This window comes from Fusarium pseudograminearum, chromosome 1 (assembly GCF_000303195.2).
Source record: "Fusarium pseudograminearum CS3096 chromosome 1, whole genome shotgun sequence".
NCBI classification, from domain to species: domain Eukaryota; kingdom Fungi; phylum Ascomycota; class Sordariomycetes; order Hypocreales; family Nectriaceae; genus Fusarium; species Fusarium pseudograminearum.
In genome coordinates this window covers 1,682,109-1,702,990 of record NC_031951.1, presented here as the reverse complement: position 1 = coordinate 1,702,990, position 20,882 = coordinate 1,682,109, and the positions used below count along the sequence as shown (strand labels likewise).

The following is a 20,882-nucleotide window of genomic DNA, read 5'->3' as shown; positions in this document are numbered from 1 at the left end:
TGGAACACAATGTGAAGGTCGTTCCCACGACATACGCAGTATCTTGGCCATACTAGAAATGTCACGCCACTGCTGACGACAACAGCCAAGTGAACTGGAGAGGGAAATGCATGGATTGCCCGTAATTCTACATTATATCGTCTAATGTTGTACACGGCCCGCAGAATGTGACCATAGGAATCATTTCATCATCGACAGTCATCGCCTTTTTTGTCTTGCTTAAACCTGGAATCCAAAGCCCGACATGCAGGATCGGTACTGATCGATCATAGACTTGCAGTCGGCGACAGGGTCCTTTGCGTTGGAGAAGAGCATGCACTCATCACGCTTGGCCTTTTCGTCCTTGCACACACAGCAGGGCTTTTTCGAGAGAGTGTTAGTATGGCAATTGAAGACACAATTGTGGTCAACGGGTGAGGCTCACCTTGGGCTTGTTGGTGGCTGTGGTGGAAGTGGACGCAACGTTTGCGGCAGCGCTCACTGGCGAGGCTACAGGGTTGGGTTAGCAGGAATTGAAGCGGATGGACAGGAAGAGGAGACGAACAGAGTGTTGTTTGAGCAGCGTCCATTGTGTATGATTTATTTGAGGGTATTACTATTCGGATGGCAGAGTGATAAGTTTGGTAAGAAAAAGAATAGCCGGCTAAGTTGACGTTGGAGCTAGTTACCGAATCTACGGGCCGCAAATGCCATCACTACAGGCCATTTTCTTTCAATGGCGAATTTCTAAGCTGAATTGACGAATCTGACCAATCACTGGTTACTTCTCACGTGGCGTCGCGATGACTTCGCGCTTTGCAGTTTGACGTCATTCTCAACTCTTAGAGGTCGCATTTGTAGGTAGGGATGGATTTGCACAATCACGTGTGTCGAGTTTATCAAGGCGATTCGATGAACTCAACATTATTTTATTGCCAATTCAGGATAATGGTCCCTGACTATGGAGTTCAGCTGGCGTCTTCCACGATCTTATTACGGATCCACTGTTGAATGGCATTTACGGATTTATGCCGGCGACAAGACTATATTCTCACCCGTCTGGTGATGAATCGGTGGTGTCAAAGTTGGAGATGTACTTGCATCCAATCATTTGGGAGAATAGCTCAGACCTCATTCCCTAAACAGATTCCTGGACTGATCCTTTAATACTCGAATAGCCAACAATAGGCTAATGTGGCAAGTATAGAGGAGTAGACTGAGCTACTAAATATTAGTGGTGACTATCGTTCTACTCAACAAATAGTTCATCGATTCTGAGTATAAAGACAGAGCATCCTCTTCTCAATCCAAATCCCCAATACCTATCCAGAGCCATCATCCACCCGAACATATATTTATTCTAGAGTTTAGTTCAACAACTTCGTCATGCTCACTATCGAGGAAACCCGTGCCCTTGGAGATGCACACCCCGAATTCGAGCCCGTCAGTCCCTGAACCTGACTTCGAAATCACTCAGATCATTGACAGTAACACAGATCATCAGGGCTCATAACCCAATGCTCAATGGCTGGGATATGAACACTGATCTCGATGGCTTCAGAGAGATTATGGCACAGCTCAGGCAGTTCCAGCCTAAACCCGACCCCCCAGAGACTCTCTCCTATCAGATGCAAGACTTCAAGATACCTCTTCGAGACGGCTTTGAAGTTGATGCACGATCGTACACGCCAAAAGACGATGTTTCCTCTGATGGACGCCCTGGGTTGATCGTGTTCCATGGTGGCGGCTTTGTCACCGGCGATCTCGAGACTGAGGCAGGACTATGTGCTCAGTTCACGAAACTCGGAGGTGTTGCTCTCAACGTAGACTACCGCCATGCTCCTGAGCATGTCTTTCCTCAAGCTATCAACGATGCGTTTGATGCAACAGTCTGGGTGGGTACATCTCGATATATCGACAAAAATGATTGGGGACAAGATCGCTAAAACAAAGTAGGCATCTCAGAATGTAGACAAGTTCGGGATCAACCCGTCCAAGGGCTTCATCATTGGAGGTACTAGCTCAGGCGCGGACATATCTCTGGTTGTGTCGCACTTGTACCGCGACAATAAGAACGACCCTCCCCTGACTGGCGTCTACGCACCCATCACGTCTGGGGTCAGTGATCAGACAGTTCCTGAAAAATACAGGGACCACTTCATCAGCTTTGATCAGTGCGCCAAGGCTCCCGTGTTTAGCACCGAGTCGATGAGATTCGTTCACTGTATGTTATCCCAGTTCAAGTCACGATAGGTATTACCATACTAACTAAGAGACAACAGCCAAGTACAAGCCCGACATGAAGAGCCCTCTGGCATTTCCAGTTGCCTTTCCCAGTCATGCAGGGCTTCCCAAGACTTACTTCCAGGCTTGTGGGATGGATCCCTTGCGAGATTGTAGCATTGTTCTTGAGCAGATCTACAAGGACGAAGGAGTGCCTACCAAGATTGATATCTACCCTGGCCTACCTCATGCATTTTGGGCTGTGTTTCCGGAACTCGAGATCTCGCAAAAGCGTGAGAGTGATACTGCTGAAGGTCTGAAATGGCTGCTTGCTGGATGATCTGAGTCAGAAATTTGTTTAGTTATGTCGATTTATTTCGATAATTGAAGTGAATATTGAAGATTTCTCTTGTTCAGAAAATACTATTATTCGTACTTTGCCGCGTGCGCAAACAAGTGACAGGCAATATTGGTTACGTAGACCAGCCGTGTAAGTGGTAGGTGGGTGGTAAGTGGGCAGATTTAGGTGGTGAGACAGCCCAAGTCAGAGCAGACAGTCACAAGCCAGAGCGAACAGGGTGACGAGTGAAAACGTAAGAGAGTCACTTTCTCCATGCGCAAGTCAATAAAATTAAAATATTTTAACAAATCAAATCACAACAATAACATTCAAGGTCCACGCGGCTATTGAATACTGATCGATCTAATCTGATGTGGCGACGACATATCGAAACTAACAACCAGTGACTCAGCTTTTCAGGCGTCGTCAAATTAGTCCATTCTTTAGGCAGCGAAAATGTGCCAATGGATTCTTTTAGCTGCTACACTCTTCCAAGCGCGGACAGATCATTGTGTGTTTGTCCGCCCCATCGCACGTTAGAAAAGTGCGAGGCACAGAAACTCGGCACCGAATCAACGGACCAGCCCAGACCTTGAAATCTAAAGTGTGGCTCAAACTGTTCGCCCCCGGACGTTTAATTGGACCTTCGGGACCGCTCACACTCTCTTTTCTCTTTAACCCCAGACTCGGACACGATTTGGAGGCGAAACTCGTCTGGATTGTCCTTGTGAGCGGACGCGCGGACAAGAATGTCCCGAATAGCCAGACATTCGTCCCCTTCTCCGCATGTCCAAATGGTTCGATTGAATTGTTTTGCGTACGTGCTTTGTCTTTGCCTAATTAAGGTTACGATGCGGGTTACGCATGTGTCTAGATCTCGCCTCCTAGCGGACGAGATGCCCCATCTAGTTAATATGGAGAATTTTTTATATAAATCGTATGCTACCTACCTCCATGACATGATATTTACCACCAGCTTTATTCACCAGTACAAACACTGCAACCACTCTCTACCTACTTAACTATCTACTATCTACTACCTACCATCAACTCACAGCTTACCGAACATACATACACCTTCATCATGAGTCCACCTCAGAATCCGTACAACAACATGAACTTCTGGGACTTTGTCCAGCAGTTCGACCCAAACCAGGGAACCGGCCGTGGCGTTGACCACCAAACCGAGACTCCCATTCCCTCTTTCATGGCCGGTTTCCCCTTTGGAGGACCTGGAGCCGGTGCTCCTGGTCCCCATCACGGCCCTCCTCGAGGTCCTCGAGGTCCTCCCCCACCTCCCGAGGCCGATGGCTTCGTCTGGGGTCCTTGGTTCGCCGGCGAGAACACTCCCGACTCTCGCAACCGCAATGAACAGCGCCAGCAGCCAAACGAAGCTGCCAGCACTGACAGCCGCCCTTCTGATGAGACCCTGAACGTCCCTGACCCTGAGGAAGTTGCTCCTGAGGAAAGCCACTGCGGAGCTGGTCCCCAGTGGCCTGGACGTGGTCGCGGCCGTGGCGGTCCTCGAGGTGGCCGAGGTCGTGGAGGTTTCCCTCATGGACATGGGCCTCATCATGGTCCTCATCATGGTCCTCACCACGGTCCTCACCCTCCTCCTCCTCCCTACGGCAGCCCTTTTGACTTCCCCGCTATGTTCCGCGGCTGGGCCAGCCATCCTTTCTTCCGCAACATGCGCGAGCAGTTCCAGGAGAATCAGAACCAAGACCGATCCGCCACCACCGAATCATCAGACTCCTCCTTCAACCCACCCATCGACGTCTTCAACACCGAAAAGTCGTACGTCATCCACGTCGCCCTCCCCGGCGCAAAGAAGGAGGACATTGGTCTCAACTGGGACGCCGCCCGCAGCCTTCTCAAGATCTCTGGTGTCGTCCACCGCCCTGGCGACGAGGCCTTCCTCAACACTCTCGCCTCCAGCGAGCGCAAGGTCGGCATGTTTGAGCGCACCGTGACGCTTCCCCCCGTGGGAGCTGACGAGCGCGACGAGGTTGATGGTCTGGGCATCACGGCCAAGATGGAGGATGGTGTCTTGATCATCTCTGTTCCCAAGGCCGAGAAGGAGTGGACTGAGATCCACAAGATCGACATCGAGTAAGGGTCGGGTTACTAATGAACTTGAGAACGGAAATGGAATGGAATGGGACGATACGGTATGCTATGATATGATATCCACACTTTTGAAGGAGTTACAGTAAGTAGATGGCCTGTTTTATCGGCTTGGCACACGACAGTTTGAATTTCTGGTTTGCTTTTGGTTTGGTATATACACCTTTTATCTAGATAAATAATTGGAGGATAACAATTGGAAAATAAACTTTAATATCATCAATGTCTCAAATCTAAATATGTGACCTGTGCTGCTTCCCTAGTCCAATGTATGTTTGTATACATTGTGCCCGAAATCACATGTGCAAATGTAGTAGCTATTGTTCTATTTGACGTGTATTTATTTTTTACTTCATTTGGTTTTGTATTCAGTCTACCAGCCTAACGCTGAACATGTCTTCATCTCCATAAAGCCTATGCAATGGGTATATGCTATAATGTAATGGTGTTCTCTCTAATAAAAGGGGGATTAAGGACTCTCCAAGCCCAAATCGTTGAATAAAGGGGGAAGGCAAATGTTCTAAAGCGCTTCCGTCGTGTCGGTGAAGAAAAAGAAGAATCCTCCGTGGTTTCTGCACAATATGCAATTTCATATAATATCCTTCCTCCCAGGGTGAAAATATAAAAAATAGTAGACAAAGAAAAAGAGAATAAAACAAACCCGACAAAACTCCAGGGGGGAATCCTCAACGTCCAATCATTAGAATACCAGTGGATCGAGCTGGGCATATCCCTCGATCACTGTGGGAAAAAAGAAACAAAAGAGTGTCTGTGTGGATGCCTTGTGCTATGCTATAGCTCCAGCTCACGGGTGACCTCGTCGCGAACATGGCGAGACCACTTGAGAATGGCTGCCTCAAAATCTACCCAGGCCTGAGGGGATGTGTTGTACTGAACAGCCAAAACGTCAACCTTGAGCATGACCTCAAAGCGCAATTCGGCCGCCTTGACCCAGTATCGCAGGTTGTCGGCACAGCGGTAGGGCTTCTGGGTATCGGTGTGGTATGATCCGATAGCCCCAAATCGTCTTCGTGATTTGTGTACAACGGCGTTGTGAAGCTTGACAAGTCGAACACCGTCCTGCATAGCTTCGAGGAAAGGCGTGGGCTTTTCGTCTGTAGCAGACATGGGCTTCCACTCGGGCAGGGGCTCAGAGGTTGTGTCCATGGAGAGGAGGAACTGTCGCTCTCGCTCCAACTCACGGCCAGTCCAGTCGCCCTTGAGCCAGATCCATCCATCCCGCTCAGCAATCTCTGCATCCTCGATCTCTTGTTCCTGCTTCAAGATGTCAAACACACTGTCGATCCAGTTGGTCATGGTCTTGGTCTCCTCCTCTTTCATGCCTTCCTTGAAATTTCTAGTGGCCATCTGTCTGAGAGTCTCCATCACACCCAAAAGGTCCGCTCTGACCTGCTTCTCAGGTTTAATAGAGTCAAGGCGGTCGGGCAGCTCATGGGCTGTGTAGTACATCTTTGCTGCGCGAATGGCCAGTGTCGCAACATCTAGAATGTGCATTCCCTGGAGCTCATACCATCCCTGGGTGTGCTCTTTTGGCATGTTTGGGTATTCAGGGGCATCGGCCGGAGGCTTAAAAGTGCCGACTCTTCGCGCCTCTACTTCGTCCAAAGCATCCTTTGCATCACCAAGCGCTTGTTCAAGCTCAAACTTGAGCTCCTCAATGGTAGGTGGCTTCGGGACCACGTTTTCTCGGTGGTGGTAAGTGCTCACAGTTGGGGGAAGCATGTTGCCTCCAACATCGCTGAAGGTGTCATCAAAGAACTCCTCCATCTCTTCGGTTGGGGATTCGACGATGTCATTGCCGAATCCCTCTGAGCTAAAGTCTGGGCTACTGCTTGTGGAAGCATAGGAATCGACATCTGAACCGGCAATGTTGGGCAATGAGCCGGTGTTGGTATCCAAAGATGAAAGATCGAGAGTTGCACGTTGCTGTTTCTTTCTAGCCAGTTGGCCACCCTTGCCGTCAAGTAGGCCTGTTCTAGCGAAGTAGTACTGCAGATGTGCGATACTGCCGAGACTCATGACACTCTCACGAGATCGTGCGCTCTCGGCGAAATCTGTTCCTTGTGGTCGCATGTAACCACGACGACGGCTTCGGCCATCGAGGTTGTAGCTAGAGTGTCTCGAAGTCGATACGTCGCGGCGCTGCTTCATGCTCGTGACGTCGAGGTTGCCGGTGGAATGGCGGTTGTTGTAGTTTTCGATGCCGAGGGAATCCCGGGAGTTGGCATCGTTACTGCCATGAGACCAAGAGGACGTTGTCGACACGCAGCGAGAGAGTTCTGGGCATGCGCCGAGGGCTGGTGTTGGCAGGGCGTCTGGAGGCGGGGACTCGCAGCGAAGTAACGGTGTTTGATTGTTGGTGGTGGCCATCATGTCGTGATTGCTCTGCGGTACAAGGAAACGGCTAGTCTAGTGTTGTGGTGATGCAGCTGGAAATGTCGATGTGCAGCGTTGTACGAGGGACAACCGTCGGGGAATCAGCCTTGCTATTTTGTGGACGATAATTCGTGCGTGACGTGATGTGTGATGTGATGTGAATAACGATCTGCACTTATACAGGTGCACAAACAGACACAAGAGATGATGAGTCCCACTCGACACGATAGCTCGTACAGGATAGCTCGGCTGGTAGTTCCAATAGCTTGAGGTGAATGGGGCCAGGGCTGGGCTGGGCTGTCTACGGCCAATATAGGTAGCAGAGGGCGATATAGATAGAGGATGAGAGAGCGAATAGAAGAAACGAGGGTCGGTGGACAGGTATTGAAGAGTACCGTAGCGAAAGAAGAAGAAGACAGAAAAGGCAGGACAGAACAAGACAAGACAAGATGATGCCTGGCAAGAGAAGACAAGAGGACAAGGAGGGGAAAGGAATTAGATTAATTAAAAAGAGCCGAAAGACGAGTGAAGGGGCAATTGGATGGATGGATGATTTCCTTTCCAGGGGGGTTTTCTAGCTTTCCAATGGTGATGGAGCGACCCTGGCTCATGGAAAGGCCGGGCTTGACTTTGAATGGTTGGCGGGACAGGCACGGGCGAAATTACACTGGACCTGGGCCTCCAACTACAAGCTCCAGTTCATCCGTTTTCGCTAATACCGAGTGGACAGGACAGAACATGACAGGGGGTGAATTATTATTAACGGCGATGGAGGGCAGTGAGAGCTCAGGCGAGTGACTCCGTTTTCCCTGGTAAGTAGAACAAGGATCTGAGGGAGCTTCCGTGTCTTCCAGAAGCCGTTTGCTGTTAGTGAACAAAATCGATCAATATGAAAGAGTTGGTCGGCTGATATCATGATTGTCGTGATATCTTTTTATTTTATTTTTATCAGGACATCCATTTCTTCAATAAACAAAGGGGTCTATGGCTTGGGCTGAAAGAGGATAAAGATCGGCATTGGTGACACCACATGCAGGTATAAAGGAGTTCAGTCAAGTACAGGAACAGGAACAGACAGGAACGGCAATGGACCCTGCAGTAAGCTTCTTTCTGTACGAGACAAAGAGGAAAGGAAACGTTGATGATGACTCTAGTCTAGTAGCACAATAATAATTGCACTACACCACAGCCAGAGGATGCACGGGACAAAAGTCAGGGGTTAAAAGATGGAGTCGGATCGAGATATCACAGAGACCGACGCAAACAGCAGCAGAGCTCTTTATTAATCAGAATTAACAATCTCTAGAACGACTTCAATATCATTTTCCCGGGCAACCCCACATAAATGGATATTGAGTTTGAACTTGATCCAATGCACAGCTACTTGCTCGACAATAAGTTGCTAACGCCGTGCGTCTTGCCTGCTTATTTCCTAATATCGATTGGAATTCCGTTGCTACGGATATCGCGAGATAACCATGAGTTTCAGAATCGATCCATGATCCTGATGACTGACAAGACCCTCAACTTCCCCAGCCCGAACACAACGCTAGGATGATGACCCTGAGATTGAACACGTGCATATCTTTGTTATTAGATTTATGCGCAAAAGAAGTTGATCAGTGCTGTTAGTCGTTCGTCAACTCTACACTTGTGAAAGTATCCATTATATTCTATGCACTTTAGATGGTTTGTGACGATCTTTAGGTCCAATCATTATGACGGTCTATTATACCTGCATATCTATATCAACAATCCTTGTACATAGCACAGCACTTTAAATCTAATTAAGCTTACACGGATACATACAGCTTCCGAAGTTATCTTTTCCTTTTCTGATCATATTTCAAGATATCATATCGTCTCTACTTGCTGTCCACTTTACAAGCTCGTCTACTAACCTAACAACACCAGCAATACGGATACCTGATCGACGTTAACGCATCCATGAACTTATTAGCAGGCGCTAATTAGCCGGTCATTGCTAGGCGAGATCAGTGACCAGGGAGGGACTGAGTGTTGGAGTGCTGAATCATATCAGAAATAATTTTTCAAAGTGACGACAATGTTCATCTGATCCAAACCCCCGGTAAGTTGGGTATCACCCCCGTCTCTGCCCGTCAATCTATTGTTCCATCGGTATTAATATATTTTCGTCTTGTATTGCGTGGTGATGTTAGATTGGATGCAATGTGTTGTAGATATCCATCCGTTCGTATTCTCATTCTGTTTCTTTCTTTGCGAACAGTGATGATCAAGGGTGTGTTTCTTCAATGACGACCCATAAACTTGCTTTTTTTTTTTCCTTATGCAGACTCTTTGACGTTTTGACAGGAACGTATGGTCTAGATCGGCCGGATTAAGTCTAATGATTCTTTGTTGGTTTATTAAGTCAATAGAGTGATGTAGCTCCCCTAGATGTTGATGGATGATCCAGGCTTGCTTCAACCTTGGTCGATCCTGCCACAAGTTGACCCATTGCCTTTGACCCTTCCATTTTGGGCATCTCATCTAAAGACCTTTTAGCTAGACTATTAGCCAGCAATATTTTCTTCAACATTTATTACCTTGTTTCATCTCCTGTCGCCCACTTCTTACAATCCGGCTGTTTTTCCCATCTACTGCTTTGGACACGTCTCATTTATTCTCAATACGACCATCATCCGAAACGCTTGACTGGCCCCCTTTTGTCCCCGCCAGGCACTTTCATCTCTCGAACCCCATCAGACGAGACGATACTTACCTACCGTTGACTTGTAATTGATCAGAGTACGACGCGACATCTTCATTCCTTTCCGTCTGAGCAATAACCTTTGTTCTCGACCAAATCGTTCGTACTTGGTTCATACCCATTTTATTCTATCTTGCCGCCTGGACCTTTTATTTGTCTGCCTAGCTCTAGCTTGAAGCTATCCAGCCTTCAGTCCATTCGACTGGTTGTCAAGAGTATCGCTTGGTATTTGCCAATTCATCACTGATCCACACCCTGTTAGTGACTCGTACTTCAGTGGTCGGCACTGGTTCTTCTCTCCTGCAGGAGCTCTTTGCATTTGCAGGGCGTCCATTCAACCTCCAATCGTGTCAGAGGCTTACGGCCACCTGAAGACCCTCAGATATAGTGCATCATAGCTCCACTCAAGCTCCCGTGAGAGCACGCGGGACAAAATAAGTAAGTCACTTTATGTCGTATTAGTCCATGCTCTTAGCTCATTGACTTTTATTCGTATAGTTCAAACCTTGGAGGTAAACTTTTCTGTTCCGACCCAAGACTCTGTGCACATGTGCATGTGAATGACGGCGCATTCATCCATCCCATCATTCACCAACCATCTCCCTGCCCCCCTGGTATTGTCATTGACACGACACTGCCATCCACTCCCAGCTACAGCAGCTGCGCAGTATCCGTATCATGACAGTGGATCTCGCATGGTTGGGCTAGAGTGTGATTTGTGGCACTGAAGGGCAAGACATTCATTCGTCTTAAGTTAGGGAGACAGAAGCCGGAGGGAGAGGCATAAGGGTACCCTTTGGCTGCTACTCACAACCTGATTCAATCTGTCCTATTTCCTATTTTTCTACTTTCGATCTGGATAATTGACTTGACGAGAACCTGAAAGCATTTCGCTTACGGTTTTTAAACGTCCGAACGCATCCATCAGATCCTGGCTTCTATGACCTGGATCAGCGCTTCACACCTGGGCTTTCAGCCAATTCTAACTAGAATAGGTTGCCGGTCGTCCCTCGTTTTTTGAAAGGGACAAACTCCAACGATTAGATGAGCTCCCAAAATCGGGACGCGACGACATCTGCCGTCCAAAACAACTCAAACCCATATCCTTTTTTGGCGACGCCTGCTGCGAGCCCTGAAGCCAATCGATCTATCGACGTGGGCCAGTTCGCCAGTGACCACTGCCACAGCGACCGGGACCATGATGCACCCGCCGGCGGCCTGCTGAATTTCGCTGACGTCCCTGGCCAACTATCTCACTTGCCATTCAACCCTGGTTCATCCACCTGCGCCCCGGATCCTAATTCCAGTTCGCTCACTTCTTCATCCTTTGCCATTGACACGACGGCAACTAATTTTGCCTCGCCCACAACCACTGCTTCCACGACAAACACGACTCCCAGTGCTTCCGTCGCGGTTACCCCTTGCGCCACAGCAAAGGCGACATCGACATCAACAAACGCTCTTTACCCATTCCCTACTCCAACGTCACCCCTACCCTCCTCCAACATTCGCAAGACTTCTCCCGGATTGGCTGCACGATTAAAAGCTCTCGGCTTTGGCTCTCAAAAACTATCCACACCCCTGAGTACACCCCATATCGATCATATCGGTCGCCTAGACGAGGATCAACTTCGACAGCTCGACGAGAAGCACCAAGCGGGTTCGATCAAATCGGTTATCTCTCGGCGCGGTCGCCCGTGGAAGGGCGCCGGCGCTTCTCCATCACCAAAGCCCGTCGCCCTCGAGCCCTCTCTCATGCTGTCGACGCTGACTATCGAGGATAACGAGTCTGTTGCGATCCTATTACCCGAGATCGAACAACCCGAACCCTTGGATATGGATACTCAAAAGTATCGCCTTCCGGACCACACCAACGGCAATGGAACAAAGGTCACTCTCGATACTCGGCGAGAGCACATCGAACGAACCACACGTCCCCCATCCCCCGATAGGGCAGATCATCCTCCACCACCACCCCCAAAAGATACACCACCAGTCGCTTCTCCCGCGCCGACTTCTACCGACTATGCTCCCAACTTGAATTCGTACTTCACGCCCGGTCACAATCGCCCAGGCTCTATATACACGTTATCCCGCGCCTCGTTCGCCTCTCAACTAGCCCAGTTGACGTCACTGCAACTTCCAGATGCCGACTCGCTAGCGAGCCAAGTGAATGCCATCCCAACAGCTCAAGTTGCTGCGAAAGCGCTGATCAATGCTGCCGAGCAAATCAGGAGTTGGATATCCAAAGCATCAGAAGTGGTTGAGGGTCTTGACAGCGAAGATGATGTCGAATGGGCTGCAGCAGGTGGTCGCGAAGGCCTCGCTGAGGTGGAAATGGCCATTACGCGCTTCGAAGGACTTGTTAAAGCCTATGTGGGGGCGATTGAGCAACTTCAGAACAGGAAGGATATTGCCAATGTATCTGCCGAGGATCTGGTTCGTGCTGTTTCTCAGATGGAGTCGGTCATTCAAGAATGGAGCAAGATTCGCAGAACACTACATAATGTGAAGGCTCAAGTGGAGATAGCCATGGAGTGGGAGGAGCTCTGGAACAACGTTCTTGGGGACGTACAAGGCGAAATGGACGAGTTGAGCAGGCTGGTATTTGAGATGGAGGAGCGACGCCATAAGAGCCTGATCGCTGCCGCCAGCGCGGACAGTGTCGATATCGGAGACCTTGAGACAATTGTCGAGGAGAATCCTTCACATGCATCGCGGTTGCAAGCGCCAAATCGGTACAGCATCCCGACTTTCCCAGTAACTCCTACTTCACCCGGCACGCCCACGTTGTCGCAAGATGACTCGAGCTTACTGGCTCTGTTTGCTCGAATGCAGCCTCTCAGAGCCTCTCTTGACTTCCTACCGATGCGACTGTCCATGTTCGAAGCACGAGCTAAGGCAGCTTTCCCCACAGCTTGTGAAGAGTTAAACATGAGACGTGACGGGCTTGACGCGAGCTACAGAAAGCTAGAAAAGGATGCAGAATCATTACGCAAGGAGCTGGGTGAGGATCGGTGGGTCATTGTGTTCCGAGGCGCTGGCCGACAGGCCCAGAAGATGCAAGAGTCTGTTGAACGCTCCTTGTTCAAACTCAGGGAAGCCGCCGATGCTGGTCTACATCTGACTAACCAACCTGCCTTGATGAAGAAACTGGAAAGCTATGAGGCCAAGAGAACGCACTACGGACCGGCTATCGAGCGTGTCCTCTCAATCATCGACAAAGGCGTCAGTGAGCGATTGACTGTCAATGGAGAGATTTTACGCCTACATACCGATCTGCAAAACCGATGGCAGAATCTCAAAGAGCAGATGAAAGATGCTGAGTCAATAGTCGAAGATCTCCATGCAGATAAGAGTCAACAGCTGCGTGACTCCATCTCCAGCATGCTTTCGAACGACCGCTCGACCCTGGGCAGTGGACGTGAGACTCCGGGCAGCTCACCACCATCATCAGTCATCATGTCTAGTCTGGGGATGGATCCTCATACGCCGATGTCGAAGCCTCCCAAAGTGCGGGCCACCCCGGGAGCTACCAACCGCGTAATTCCCCCCAACCGACGGCACTCGTCTTTGCCAGCGCCAACTTCGCAAACTGGCAGGAAATCATTTTCTCGTCTCTCTACTATAGTCGGCTCTTCGTCTCTCAGCAACCTAGCGGCAGCAAGTCAGATCAAGCGACCGGATTCGAAACTGGCAAACCGGCCGCGTTGGAACGGCTCAACGAATACGGCGGATGTCGATACTGGTCACAACTTCAAACCACTCACACTAACAACACCAAGCCCGTACGCCAAGACGAGCCCCTCTGTACAACGATCGACCGGTTCTGCTACACCCGGGGCCAGTACTTCAAAACTGCCTATTATTCGCGGCCCTGACGCTCGAGCCTCTTCGGCGTCGCCCAGAGTTGAAACACCCACCAGGAACACTCACTCCAGCCTCTCATTCCGAGAAAGGCTTGCTTCTCATGGTGCGAATACTCAGCCTTTGCCAAAGCCACGTCTGGCGTCTCATCTGTCAACAACTGCGCTGTCCGGCAGGCGATCATCTCTACAGGCTTCCAGGTCCATCGGAGATGATGGCGAGGGCCGACACAGCAGACCTGCCAGCTCTCTTGCTACCATGTCGAGGAGGATTAGTCTTCTCCCTCAGCCCAGATCGGAAACGGGACGAGCGAGTCCCGCTGCTGTAGCTGGTGCACGATCTGCGATGCGCAAGCCTTCTCCAGCCGAGCCAAAGGATTCAAAGCCAAGGTGGAGGCACTGAAATCGCCACGCATTGTCCATACCATGGTTCAACAACACATTCACTTTTTAGAATAGGACGAGCCTTCTTCCTGTTTCTATGTAACATATGTTCTAACAATCTAACTTCGTTGAAATTACTGGAGGCCAACATTCAAGGTCTCGAGGTTGTCAAGGGGCCTGGCGCGCCATTAACGGAACAACAACAAACACACGTCTTTTGAGCAGCATGGCGTACGGTTAAGACCAAAAATGGTTTACGGAGTTTGGGACATAGCGTAAGGGATGACAACGTATAATCCCGTTTTCTTTGTGAGGACTACACAGTCCTTGGTTACGAGTCATCACCCTTGATGAACACCTTTTCTTTTTTTTCTATGGCAACTGGTGCACCCTATGCACATGCAACGAGAGTGAACGGAAAGGAGACCAGCACGCAGCAAGATAGGTAGTACATGAGGGACAGTTTTTGATGAATCATATCCACAGCTATACCTCGCTATACCCTCTGTTTTTTGATCTCGGTTTTTCTTATATAGCGGATACTCGTCGAAAGAAAAGGAGATCGTTAATACAAACAATCCCTGAAGTACAAGTGATTAAGTCATGTTTGAATTTTTCCTCGTTTTGATTATCCATCTATGTGACAGTTGAGCCTCGTTTCTTCAAGACCATGTAGGTATGCCACTGATATGTGACTTTGCATCCTTCATGTACAACCGCGGGCCTTGACTGTGATGCAAAGCTCTTTGTTTATGCAAGGCATCCCAAGAACGTCATTGAGAGTCGTCTCTCTGAAAACCAAGCAAATCGATTGAAACCGCCTATCGCCATCCATGCAGATGAAAGCCACCATCAACTCCTGCCCGCTCATAAACAGTTTTGGTAATTTCTAGTATTGGGCTGTGAATTCTTGCCCTGCTGCAAAGGGGTATAATCTTGGTAGCGAAAACCAAGCAAGCACCCGTGTCATCGAAAAAGCTCATAATCCATCCTGCAGTTCTCCTCCGTCGCCGCCTGGTATATACGCCGTTTCCTCAATCCACCGCTCTAGTCGTGTCCTCGTGAATCAAAAGACCAATTGATCTCTCCTCCTACTACATGGGCATCAGCCCAATGCCGCCTTTCTTCATTGTTCTCGAGCCACTGCTGGAAGCTCTGGCCGCAGTGGATGAGCTGCCAGCTTTACGGCCAGAGCTGCCACCAGTGCTCCTGCGCTTCGTCACACCGCCTGTGGACCTCTTGCTGGGATATTTCTTGCCGCTGGAGTATCTTCTGGAACCTCCGCTGCTCTTGCTGGTTGCCCTTGGCTTGCTTTGGGTTTGCGTGCTGCCAAGAGTCTGCAGCCTGTTATGGAACGCCTGTACGTCTGGACGAGAGTTTCCATTGAAATAATGTGAGTCCTCGCCGTCCTCATCCGCGGCGTCTTCGTCATCCATCTCAACCTCTGAGCTAATCAGATCCACAACATCCTGGCCTCCGCCACCGCTCCTAGGGTCCATTGCTTCTTGGTAGTGGTTGTAGTGTTTCTGCAATATGCGAATGATCCTGGGTCCGTATTCCTGAACTTTGTCGGGGTCGATGCCGGGGATCCTACGCATCTTCTCAATTGTGGTGGTCCATTGGATAGCCATAATCCGAAAGTCTTTTTCCGTGAAGAGCGGCTTCCTCAGGCTCTTTTGGTTGCGAATCTTTTCCTCTGCCTGTCTTGCTTCGTAGACGAAACCTTCGACCATGTCTCGGTGTATCTCGTCTAGATTTTCCAAGCCGGTATCAACCGATATAGGGGGGCCTGGGGTGCGAGACGATGGTCTCGCCGGTCGATGCTGCGGGAGCTCATCGAATGCGTCGTCGTCATCGTACTCGTCGTCAACCACAAATCCTGCATCTTGCCACGAGTATGATGCACTCGCATTGTTCCCAAGGTCACTCGCCATTGCTCGTGGCTTGTTCTTTTGACGACCCACGGGCGAAGAGACGTATGTCGATGGCATGTTTGAAACTTCTTCCTCAGCAGGTGCCTTGCCCTTCTTAGCTCGAGATTTGGTTGCCTTCTTTGGTGCACCTGGCTCTGGTACTTGAATAGACAGCATCAGCCTCCGTTGACCTGAAAGAAAAAGTCGGTGAGTTGGTCCGAGGCGTAAGTACTGAATCGCCATGCCGTGCCGACCGACCTGGTTGTCCTCATTGAAAGCCTTCTCGGCGGATAGTTTGTCAATCACTCGGATAAGCTCGTGCTTCTTCAGCCCCTTCGCCATGCCGTGCCACTCCTCGGATAGTTCTGCTTCATTTTGGGGATACTTTTTCCCCAAGAGAATGTCAGAGCACTGCACTGCTGTGATACGGTGCTGGGCCTGTATGACCTTGATAGCAGCAATGGCGTATTCTGAAAAGTCTTGTTGCTCGAAAGTCAATCCAGCTTTGCAGTTATCACAACTCTTGTGGCATTCCGCGGGGGAGAAATCTTCGCCAAAATAACGAAGAATCTCGGTTCGCCGACAATCAGACTTGTTATCGCAGAATGCTGTGACCCTGTTTAGCATCGACATTTGACGCTCTTTCTGCTCATGGCTACCGTCTCCATCTGCAATCAGCTTCTTTAGGACTCTTATGTCCGCTTTACCATAAAAAAGAATACAGTCTGAAGGGTTTCCGTCTCTGCCTGCACGACCCGTCTCCTGGTAGTAGCCCTCCAAACTCTTTGGGATTCCGTGATGTATGACAAATCTGACGTCAGGCTTGTCAATACCCATCCCGAAGGCAATTGTTGCGACAACAACTTTGACTTGGCCTCTTTGCCAGGCATTTTGCACATCAACCTTTTCTTGAGGGTCGCAACCTGCGTGATAATGCCTAGCCGTAATTCCGCTGTCCGAGAGACTCTCGGCCACTTTTTCAGCACTCTTTCTTGAGATTGTGTAAACAATCCCACTCTTGTTAGCGTAATTGGACTGAATAAGTGACGCGATGCTTTCAATGGTTTTTTCACCAGTTGATTTAGGCCGGACCTCGTAGTACAGATTCGGACGGTTAAAACTCTGTGAGAAGGTCTGGCAGTCGTCCATTCCAAGATTGTGCCTGATATCAACAATGACGTTTTTTGTCGCAGTAGCTGTCAATGCCATGACAGGCACCCCTGGGTACTTTTGGCGTACTTGGCCAAGTATCTTATAATCTGGTCTGAAATCATGGCCCCATTGACTGACACAATGGGCTTCGTCAATGACAAGGCGAGCGAATTTGCCTTTGCGATGAAGCGTTTGCAGTCCGTTGTTGAAATTGGCGTTCTTGCTCACCATCTCTGGAGTAACGTACAAAAGTTCGAGAAAGTGTTCCGGACTTCGTTCGTTGAAAGCACTCATCACTTGTCTCTTGTATTCAGCTGAACATTCGCCGTTGAACGCGACGGCTTGTATCCCCAGAGCTTTCATGTGATCGACTTGGTCCTGCATTAAGCTGAGTAGGGGTGATACGACAATAGTGACACCTCGGGTCTTGCCCGTTTTGACAACAGCTGGCAATTGGTAGCACAGCGATTTGCCACCACCTGTCGGCATTAGAACGAAAGCATCTTTACCTCCCAGTGTGGCATTGATGGCTTCGAGCTGGTTGCAACGGAAACCCTTCATCCTAAATCTGTCTTTAAGCATTCTCTGGACTTCGGGAGACCATGGATACTTCATTAGCTGCGAAGGGATTGCTTCTGGTGTCGCCGAATGCAAAGGCTTCTTAGATAAGGACCGTGACTTTCCAGATGGCAATGTATTGCCAGACATCTCCGAAAATATTTGCCGGAAGTCTTGTGAGTCGGGAGCCAGCGACTGGCGGGTCTCGTAGTCCTGCGCAAAAGCAAGCATCTCCTCATCATCGCTGAAGTCACTAAATTCTTCGACCGTTCGGTGATGTTTCGCTTGAGGCGTTCTGCGACTGCTGCTTGGATATGCTGAGTTGTTCACAGGCCTGGGCCGTGGTGGGGGTTGCATATCTTCTAGGTCCGACAGACCATCAAACTCGGCTTCTATAGGGATGTGGTCCATAAACATAGGATTTGTTGCTGCCTTTGATTGGTAAGATGTTCTAGGAGCTCTTGCAGAATCTCTTGGAAAGGGGGCAGCAGAAGTATCATCCTCCTCCTGCGAAAGAACACTCATGTCCTGTGACGCTTCAATTCTTGAGGCCGTGGGATTCCAGGCCGATGTTCTGGGCAGTTGAGTCTGGTGCACCACTTGCGTGCCCATCTGACTAGCCGAAATCGCCTCTCGCGAAGGCACAGACATGTTGACACTACTTTGAAACACAGGTTGAGTGCCCAGTACAACAACTGGTGCAGGGGTGGAGACATGTGATGGTTTTTGAAGAGTCTCCAGAAACCCATCGACGTCTAGCCTGGCATCGCGGATGATCTTGAGCAGCCCATCCTCGGTTTCTTGGATTTCGTCAGTAAGATCATCGAGTCGAACTTCGTCCTCGTCTGTGTCGAGACTTTCTGCATAGGCTTGTTCAATCTTCTGAGCCAGCCGATCTCGTTTCTCATCCAATATTCGGTAATCCTCAATTGGGCCGGCGAGTTCAGCAATAGCTGCTTGTTGCCGTTTTAGACGCTCCTTTTCCGCTTTGACCTCTGCACGTTGCGGCTTAGACCAACGTTCATTTATGGCTTGGCTAAACTTCTTTCCGTTTTCCTGAATGAGCCTGTCAATAAACCCTCCCCATTTTGTCACGGCGGAGGGGTCAGTAGCTAGCTGCTTGAGAAGAGCTGGTTCTTGAGGTGAATGAGATAAGGCCTCGCTGAGAGTGTCGAGAGCAGAGTCATCATCAACAACCAATCTAGTAGACTGTGAGCTACTTGACATGTCTGCTGGTCTGCCTAGAGCAGTTGAACCAGAAGAGATTTGATGCTGCGAATTTGAATGGATATCAATGCTAGCGCTGGGTACGGGCGGCTCTTGTTTCTGGGGTTCGACAAACTCTTTGTTGGCTAAACTCTCCATAATCGTTCGAGAGCCATGGCGAGAAGGTGGTGTGAGGAACTCATCATCGGAGTCAGGGATAACCAGCTCATCTCCCCCGAGATCCGCATCTCGTTGAGGAGACAGTGCTTCAAGAACTGGCTTGGAATTTCCAGAACCGGCAGGAGCTTTCAAAGGGGGTGTAGCTTTCTTGGGGCTTTGACTGGCACTGATTATTGGCAGAGTTCTCTGAGGTGATGGGTCACGGGTGAGTTGGCTGCGAACTTTTCTTGAAGGCGATAGCAAGAGTTCGTTGTCTCCCTCTCCGATCGGCGGGATGACGGTTGTTGGGGGATTGATGAAGCCATCGCGTGTTCGTCGAGTTCGAGTACTTAACGTCCCATTCTTCCGTCGGGCAGGTCGAGTCGGACTGGGGGGTGGAGGCTCGGTGCCGAGTAATTCGTAGACATCGGGAATATCGCCCAGGTCACTAAATTCCTCCTTTGTCATCTCGTTGCTCTTTCTTTTCCTGCCACTTGAAACAGCTGGCTCTGGTTCCGGTCGAGTCGCATAGTCTTCGCGCCACAGCTTTACGTCACTACCGAAAGACAATGAATCGGAAGAAGCAAAAGTATCGTCGGTCAAGTCCATATAATCGACACCACCTGTCTTGAGTTCCGGGAACTCAGGGCTGCTCGTGCATAGTCGGGCTGGGGCTGGGGCTGGCGTTTTCTTGGGTGGCGACTCATTATATCGTTTGACGGGGGTGTCTTGTCGGCTTGAAAAATTCGGAGTGATGGACGTTGGAGTGAGAATTTGCTGTGGTCTCGAGACAAGGCTGGGCTTCTTGGCTTTAGAACTCGTAACGAGGCGTCCCATTGCGTCTTCGTCGTCGTTGCCGTCCAATATCACCGGGTCCGTCTGCCGTGATCTTCGGTCCAGTGCAACCCGTCCATTGGGCGCGTCCCTTGTCGACTGGGGATCGTCCCCAATACCAATAGATGTAACAGGCTGCGAGGTTTGTCGTACTTGGGAGTCTGAGTGCTGGGATTGGGAAAGGCCAGCCTGGGAAGAGTCGCTGCAAACTGGAAAAGATGGTGTTGCAGGTTTGGAGCGGGCTTGATCGTTCAACAGCCAGGACAAATGCTCAGCAAGGTTGTTACGAGTCATGAAGCCGACGCAATTATATAGGAGCGTCTTTCAGCTGCCTTTGTTAGAAACATCGAGGTGTTTATGTGTTGGCGTTTTGGTTGGATGGACGGGTCGAATTTGGAAAGGCCCTGCTTGTTATCGTGCCCTAGGCGGGAGGTGGCTGTCCCGCTCTGGCGCGTCACGCGTTGGGCAATAGAGTGGAAGGTACGAGAGCACGTGATTCACGTCTTCTATGGAATTGTAATGAATCAGCAATATGAACATTCCGATTCCTCCATACCTAGTAGCGACGACTACCCGGTATCCAGGTTTATTATTATTAATTGATGGAAAGTTGTTTGGCTGGGCATGAGGTAAGACCGCTGTTCAATTGATTGATTGCATTGACTTCTGCGGGATATGATCCAAGACTAGGTAGATGCAAAGATCAATTGTGTATTTAACCGTTTATTGTTATCCATCAATGTCTGTAATTGAAGACATCGTTTTAGTTTCTACTTGTATAAAATAAAGCATTGACTGAATACCGAAATAGGATCATTAGGGCGAGCCATCATGGCATTTGTCCGCAGCGTCAAGAGAAACCTTTTCCCCCAAACACTTTTACAATATCCTCGTTGATTCGCCTCACATATTTGACGGTCATGGTTGATTAACAACACTACGACCTGTGCTCAATTGCTCTCATCCAGGCAATTGGCATCTTCTGCCTGGATCTGACCCAAATAGTTCATCGC

At 49.6% G+C, this 20,882-nt stretch overlaps 7 protein-coding genes across 7 annotated transcripts, besides 3 other annotated features; 3 read left to right on the top strand and 4 right to left on the bottom strand.

The window, feature by feature from the left end:
• Positions 1–219: 219 nt before the first annotated feature.
• On the bottom strand, positions 220–569 carry FPSE_01252 (uncharacterized protein; the record flags this gene model as incomplete). The annotated part of the gene is made up of 3 exons (XM_009254372.1): positions 220–360; positions 425–489; positions 545–569. The coding sequence occupies 3 exons, from the start codon at positions 567–569 to the stop codon at positions 220–222; spliced, it is 231 nt and encodes a 76-aa protein (XP_009252647.1).
• Positions 570–1,365: 796 nt separating this feature from the next.
• Positions 1,366–2,542, top strand: FPSE_01251 (uncharacterized protein; the record flags this gene model as incomplete). Its single annotated transcript, XM_009254371.1, has 4 exons — positions 1,366–1,422; positions 1,476–1,874; positions 1,936–2,203; positions 2,262–2,542. The coding sequence occupies 4 exons, from the start codon at positions 1,366–1,368 to the stop codon at positions 2,540–2,542; spliced, it is 1,005 nt and encodes a 334-aa protein (XP_009252646.1).
• Positions 2,543–2,826: 284 nt separating this feature from the next.
• Positions 2,827–2,847: a repeat region.
• A 779-nt stretch (positions 2,848–3,626) lies between these two features.
• Positions 3,627–4,658, top strand: FPSE_01250 (uncharacterized protein; the record flags this gene model as incomplete). Its single annotated transcript, XM_009254370.1, has 1 exon — positions 3,627–4,658. One exon carries the CDS (start codon positions 3,627–3,629, stop codon positions 4,656–4,658), a length of 1,032 nt encoding a protein of 343 aa, XP_009252645.1.
• A 32-nt stretch (positions 4,659–4,690) lies between these two features.
• Positions 4,691–4,732: a microsatellite.
• Positions 4,733–5,461: 729 nt separating this feature from the next.
• FPSE_01249 (uncharacterized protein) lies at positions 5,462–7,060 on the bottom strand (the record flags this gene model as incomplete). The annotated part of the gene is made up of 1 exon (XM_009254369.1): positions 5,462–7,060. One exon carries the CDS (start codon positions 7,058–7,060, stop codon positions 5,462–5,464), a length of 1,599 nt encoding a protein of 532 aa, XP_009252644.1.
• A 418-nt stretch (positions 7,061–7,478) lies between these two features.
• Positions 7,479–7,541: a microsatellite.
• Positions 7,542–9,458: 1,917 nt separating this feature from the next.
• On the bottom strand, positions 9,459–9,919 carry FPSE_01248 (uncharacterized protein; the record flags this gene model as incomplete). The annotated part of the gene is made up of 3 exons (XM_009254368.1): positions 9,459–9,577; positions 9,665–9,687; positions 9,810–9,919. 3 exons carry the CDS (start codon positions 9,917–9,919, stop codon positions 9,459–9,461), a joined length of 252 nt encoding a protein of 83 aa, XP_009252643.1.
• Positions 9,920–10,841: 922 nt separating this feature from the next.
• FPSE_01247 (uncharacterized protein) lies at positions 10,842–14,066 on the top strand (the record flags this gene model as incomplete). The annotated part of the gene is made up of 1 exon (XM_009254367.1): positions 10,842–14,066. The coding sequence occupies one exon, from the start codon at positions 10,842–10,844 to the stop codon at positions 14,064–14,066; it is 3,225 nt and encodes a 1,074-aa protein (XP_009252642.1).
• Positions 14,067–15,141: 1,075 nt separating this feature from the next.
• On the bottom strand, positions 15,142–20,163 carry FPSE_01246 (uncharacterized protein; the record flags this gene model as incomplete). Its single annotated transcript, XM_009254366.1, has 1 exon — positions 15,142–20,163. One exon carries the CDS (start codon positions 20,161–20,163, stop codon positions 15,142–15,144), a length of 5,022 nt encoding a protein of 1,673 aa, XP_009252641.1.
• Positions 20,164–20,882: the final 719 nt, after the last annotated feature.